Below are 6,227 nucleotides of genomic sequence, written 5' to 3'. Positions count from 1 at the left end.
TGAGAGGCGGACAGTAGGGGGTGACTCTTGGGGGCATTATTTGCAGTATCCTAGCCCTGGAGGCAACAGGAACTGCCTACAGAGCACAGGTTTGGGAGTCCCGGTGTGGTCCTGTGGGGGCGGGGCAGATAAACTGGCCTACACCGCACAGGCGAGAGACAGTGCACAAGCCCAGGGCTGCGTATCTTCCCATCGGCCCTCAGTGTGCAGCATGTGCAATGCTCTTTGGGTGCCGAGCTGTGCACATCACATCTGGGCTCTTTCTGCTGGGCTGAGATCACCCAGTAGGTCCACAGATCAGTCCTGCTGGGAGTTTAATTGTACGTATGAGGGGGTGCCTACGGGCTTCGGGCGAGTCGGGCAGTTCGATCTGTGGCCTCTGAGGAGGAGGGTCCTCGAAGTCGTCGTCCTTCTCATAGGTGTCCTGGCCACCTTGGCTCTCCATGTGGCAGCAGGAAAGGGAGAACAGGGGGCAGCAGGGGGCAGCGGAGAGCAGCGGGTCAGGTGAAGGTGGGACGAGCCTTGGGGTCATTATTTGAGGTGTTTGAATTTCAGAGGCCCTGGAACAGCCCACAGAGCACAGAATCAGGAGTTGGCTCTGTGGCCCCAGGCAGGGGGCAGGGCGGGCGATAAAGGAAAGGTCTAGAAATGGGACAGCTGTGGGGTTGTGACAGAGTCCAGAGATTTGTAGTGCACTGAGTGGCAAGGGAGTAGTGGGTCCGCTGTTTGAGAGAGCAGTCACAGAAATTACCCGAAGGAATGAATCTGTCTGTGCTTTCTCACAGAACTTTATTTAGGAGGTTTGGGAATGTGCCTAGTAAATGAGAGTATGGCAAAGCCAGTGTTCTGGTTCTAATTCTAATGCTCTACTGTATTCTCTAGTTCTAACTCTCCAGCGTTTTCATGAGTCTGGTTGTGAAATGAAACCTCATTAGAAGAGTCCCCAGTCTTTTACCATGTGCCTTAAGGTGATTTCTACAACTCTGTTACTCACATAAACAAAGGCTTGTTAGGTATTTTTTAGAAAGTCCTTGTAATGACCCTGGGACTGACTTTGAAAGTTATTTTCAAAATTTAAAACTGTACGAATAACCATTTTGCCAGTGTTCATATGTAGCTATCCTTTTACATGCAGTTTTCAAATTGCAATATTCTGTTTTCAGTGGGAAATATGAGTGCGCATGTGAGAGCAAGACCCAAATCTGCAGGAAGAAGAGATTAAGGAGAGTCTTCCCAGCTGGTTGGACCTCTGGTTGTGAGTGCTTCAACATGTGATGTTTTCTATTACCAGAATCTTATTCTTAATGTTCAAGTAGTATAGATATGGATCTTACATTGTAATAGAAGATGATAATGGAATCTCATGAAGCAAACATTGTTCCAGGAGGATTACATTCTGTTGTTGCCTGGATGGACATGCTCTTATGTTCCCCATATTTTGCCCTGTGACTTCCTTCTCATGCTTATTGACCCCAGTGTAGGTTAAAATAGCTTCCAAAGTCACTACTGATAATATTTTACTTGGAGTAGATGTCTTTGAGAAGAGTAACAATTTTATTAAGAAAAAAATGTGTATATATATTAATTACTATTGGAAAATGTATTTAGACAATAATGTGTATGCATTATATATATTTGTATGAATTACCGGGTTTTTTGTTTGCACAATCGTACACCTAGGCTCAGCAGCAGTGATAAACAACCTCAACTTGAGGAACCAACTGAGAGTCAGGATACTATACCTGCTCAGGACATTGAAGATGAAGGAGCACCTGTGGCTCAAGGTGAAAAGAGAGGGAATGAGTCGTGGTGGGTCTATGGGTGGTGGAGATATTTTTTTTGTTCATTCTGCATTATGACATACCAGTAACAAGAGGAAAGAAACGTTAGAAAAATATCTAAAACATTTCCTGCTACTGCTCTGGGGAAAGAATGGAGAGAAGGTAAGTAAAAATGCCACAGAAGTTTCCTATTATTTTGAATGTGGCTTTTTCTTGATTGGAGATTCCCATGTTAACCTTTGAGTGCTTTCCAGAGCTTCTATGTGGCTTGTTCAGCCAGTTTGTGGTTGGTATTTTGATGTTTCTATGGGAGAATGAGAGTTTTGGGGCTACCTAGTTTGTCATTTTGCTGACATCTTCATTTATTTTTTACGAATTTTTCTACACAACATTTTTAGTGCCTACTCATGCCATGTAACATACTAAGTGCTAGGAGTTTCAGTGCTAATGAGAGACATAATTTCTATCTGAAGTTTAAAATCTAGTCAGACAGATCTAACAAACTACTGATTTAATATAAGTACAATAACATATAAATACAAAAGGGACAATTAAGTTTTCTGGAGGTAGCCTGAGGTAAGGAAAGAGTAATATTTGAAAAACCTGTTTTCCATTTTTCTGGCAACAGACGCCTGACACTAATTCTCTTGAGACTCTTATGCATTATATTATTTCCACATAAGCATACAGGCTTTTTTTTCATAATGCTGACGGAATGACTATTATTTCCTTATTCATATTTCATGGTTTTACTTCTTACAATAATGACCATCTTATTTTTAAGGGCCTGATGTGGGAGCTGATCAACAGGAGCTGACTCTGCTGAAGACCTTGGATGAGCCAGGAGATGGTCCCGATGTCAAGGAGGAGATGCTACCAAATTTCGAGCTCATTAAAATGCCAGAAGCAGGTTTGTTACCCATTAAGATGCAAATTTTGGGGTTTCTATTTTCCACAGTATTATATTTCTTATAATATAGAGGTAACATTACTGCTATTTTAATAACAGACTTCACATACAAAGGTTATTTGAAAGGCAGTTCAGACCTCAAATGGCTATCATATTAAGCTATTGAAGATGGAAACAAACTGGATCAAATCCATATTGAATTATAAGATACGAAAGTATTCTCTAATTTTTGAGTATAAGTCTTATAGCCATCATCTAATAGTTTTCAGATATTTTTATAAAGACCTGCTTTTAATAAGTATGTAACACATAATAAACACCAGTTTATAATTTGATATTAACTATGGTAGTAATAGTTTAAAACTAGTGTGCACATGTAATTGTACATATTGAAATGCTTTTAAGTGTGTAAAGAGATAAGAGTATGGGTGAAAATGGGGACAAATGTTTACCCTGCTTAAAATAGCTGCATAAAGACTAAACTATCCTAAATAAATGTTTTTTTTTAATTTTCCCACAATAGAAACAGACACAATAATGACCTTTCTGTTAATTTCACTAAGGCAGTTCCAAGCACATCCTGTATTCAAAATATTATTTCACATCAAAACGTTGGAAATATTTTTCCTTAGGTTTTTTTTTTGTTTATTTAGCTTGTTACTTAAAGTATGTATATATAGTTTTCCCTTTTTACCTATACCTACCTTTAACTAGTTTGATTTGATTAAATTTGCACTGAACTGGAACAATCTCTTTGTTTCCTTATTTCACTAAAAAGTGATGTGATTAAAAATACTGTCTGTATGCCTAAAAGTTTACCTTCAATATCTATACAGAGGTTAAGTGGGTGTAAGCCAAAAGGTCACCCATACAAGTCTCATTTTAATCCATTGAAACTGTTGTGTCCTTTGTATAGCTATAGTTATCTAAATAAAGTTCTGCAAAGTAATTTTCCTCAATTTTGTTTTTGTTATAGATGAAGGACAATCACAGATTTAAACCCAACTGAAGCCAAGCATGCTGTCCTTATATTGGAAATTTGACTGTTAACCGTCTTTCAATAAAGTTTTACAACTTTCTGCAAAGAATTCTTGCATAGTTTTATTAAATTTATTCCTACATATTTGATGCTCTTGCAAGTTTATATTCTAAGTGTTTAATAGAGAAAATGTATATTTATTTTTAGCAGCTTTGCTAAATATGCTCATGTTATCTCTTGATCCTTTTGGATTTTTAACATACACAATCATATCAGATTTGAATAATGTTTTTTTTTTCCATTTTAAACACTATGCCTTTTATTTCCTTTTCTTACTTATGATATTGGACAGGACCACCCAATACTATTTAGTGGATATCCTTGTTTCCTGATCAGAAATGGAAAATTTTTTATATTTCAATATAATATTTACTGTACTTTTTCATAGGTACACTTTATCAAGGTAAGAAAGTTCTATTCTGTTCCTATTTTGCTAATCATACTTAACTTGAATATATGTAGAATTTCATCAAAAACTCATAGTGCATCTCTGATATCATAGGACCTTTTCCCTCTATTAATTGGTTAATGTGGTAAATTACATTAAGTTTTTACAATCCATCTCTGAACCCCATTTGTATCCTTACACCTCAGTAAAACAGTTCTGCCACAAAGGACTCCACTCAGAATCTACTTTGCTTAAGAAATGTCATGGGATTATAAATAACAATTATTGCTCTCTCTTGCAGAAGTTTAAAAATACTTACCTGATCCAAAAAAAAAAAAAAAGACAAGATCTGTGATACAAATGAAAAATGAGTCTAGAGTACCCCAATTTGCCACAATATACTATGGTGTAGAACTGGCTGAAAAGGATTAGGGTCTGGGTAGAAAAAAACTGTAAGGAGCCAGAGGGACTTGCTGGGACAAAATTACTTGAGGACTATCTACTCTGTCTCCTTAGAGGCATGACATGCAATAGCCATAGGTTTCAATCCTGGCTCTGACACACTGGCTGTGTGGTAGAAAATACTTAAATTATTTGGGTATATTTACCTATTTCTAAAATAGAAATTACAATATTTACACTAAAGTTCTTCTATGAAGAAAAAGTGAGCTAACTTATATATAGGGTAAGAGTTTCAGTACAAATGGATAGGTTCATTAATTATATTCTGAGTTTTATTTAAATTTTAATTTTTAAACTTGCAATTACATCTCTAGCAAGTGATAACTCCTTCTGAATTTCAAGTTGGGATATCACATTAACTTTTTGAATGAATCTGAGTTAAATTGATTTGATTTAAATAAGTGTTATGTAGTTATCAGATATGAATCAATTAAAAAATTGTTTTATACATGACAGAGGCCTGGCAAAGGCTGCATTCTTAAGTCCTGCTGTGGGCTGAAAATTGTAGTCTACACAGCTCAATACCAGAGTCTCTGTTAAGCAGTTAGGAGTTCCCTAAACAGCACTGTGGTGGCTAAAAGGGCCATAAAGTGCACTACCGCAGTTTTTAGGTTGGGTTAACACACTTCCATAGACTTGACTGGTAAGGAGACAACTAACCCAAATGGATCTAAAAAGATTATTACTTATGACACAGCAAAAGCAAAATCAGCATTGTATCAGATCCTTGTGCCCCTAGTCCCAGAGTTTGACACTGAATCAGAGGTGCTCAGTGATGGACACCATGGGTTGTGGGTCCATCTGCCAGTGAGAAGCCCACAGCTGTACCCTAAAATAGTGAGTAGTTCTGTAGTCCAAAGCTGAACACTAAGATAAAGCAAGGAAGAACATCCCATACTCAACTGAAAAGAAGGGGATGGATGAATAAGAACCTTATGTCAGCCTCCAGGAAGATAGGAAAGTGAGAAACTGCCTAGTGGCAGCTCACCAGGCTGCTTATCTCTTCTTGCTCCCAGAGAGATCACAAGGGGTTTTGCCAAGATTCAGGTTTGCCTGTAGTCCAGCCTTGCCTACATGGTGTAAATGGGGACATGCAAGGGCATCAGGGCACCAAGGCAGAGCCGCTCCCCTACAGTGTCTGGCACAAAACAGAAGGCCATCTGTGTGGTGCCTGCAAACATTATCTGCATTAATGGCTCCAAAACAGAGGATATGCTTTTTCTGCCAGGTTCATTATAAAAGATTAATTAATTAGACATGAATTAATGCCTCCATGCTTCAGGAAATATCTGGAATGCTGGAAATGAAAAGACTAATGTTACACAGGACTTGCTATAGGGGATAGCACATTTTAATTGGAGAAACAGACACATTAATAGAAAAGCAGTTCAAGAGTAAAGAAGGTCAATTGATGAAGTTAGAATTCCTCACATCATACACAAAAATAAACAAAATGGCTTAAAGATTTAAACATAATACAAGACACTATAAACCTCTTAGAAGAAAACATAGGCAAAACATTATCTGATAAATCTCAGCAATGTTCTAGGGCAGTCTACCCAGGGAATAGAAATATAAACAAAAATAAACAAATGGGACCTAATTAAACTTACAAGCTTTTCCACAGCAAAGAAAACAGTAAGCAAA

The 6,227-nt window shown here is 37.7% G+C and overlaps 1 protein-coding gene across 1 annotated transcript; it reads left to right on the top strand.

Moving 5' to 3' along the window:
• Nucleotides 1-1,392: 1,392 nt before the first annotated feature.
• LOC102508015 (putative G antigen family E member 3) lies at nucleotides 1,393-3,700 on the top strand. Its single transcript, XM_032474659.1, has 4 exons — nucleotides 1,393-1,477; nucleotides 1,681-1,784; nucleotides 2,566-2,738; nucleotides 3,668-3,700. Exons 1-4 carry the CDS (start codon nucleotides 1,425-1,427, stop codon nucleotides 3,698-3,700), a joined length of 363 nt encoding a protein of 120 aa, XP_032330550.1. The 5' UTR covers nucleotides 1,393-1,424.
• The last annotated feature ends 2,527 nt before the right edge of the window (nucleotides 3,701-6,227 follow it).

The sequence above is a fragment of the Camelus ferus genome, chromosome X (assembly GCF_009834535.1).
Source record: "Camelus ferus isolate YT-003-E chromosome X, BCGSAC_Cfer_1.0, whole genome shotgun sequence".
In the NCBI taxonomy this organism is placed as follows: domain Eukaryota; kingdom Metazoa; phylum Chordata; class Mammalia; order Artiodactyla; family Camelidae; genus Camelus; species Camelus ferus.
This window is presented reverse-complemented; position numbering and strand designations above follow the sequence as displayed.

What these genes read in the sequence shown, in the direction of transcription:
- LOC102508015 (XM_032474659.1), top strand. Translation starts at nt 1,425, where the DNA reads ATGTTCCCCATATTTTGCCCTGTGACTTCCTTCTCATGCTTATTGACC. An exon ending in TCATGCTTATTGACCCCAGT is followed by an intron (nt 1,478 to 1,680) that starts GTAGGTTAAAAT and finishes TCGTACACCTAG; the next exon opens with GCTCAGCAGCAGTGATAAAC. An exon ending in AGGAGCACCTGTGGCTCAAG is followed by an intron (nt 1,785 to 2,565) that starts GTGAAAAGAGAG and finishes CTTATTTTTAAG; the next exon opens with GGCCTGATGTGGGAGCTGAT.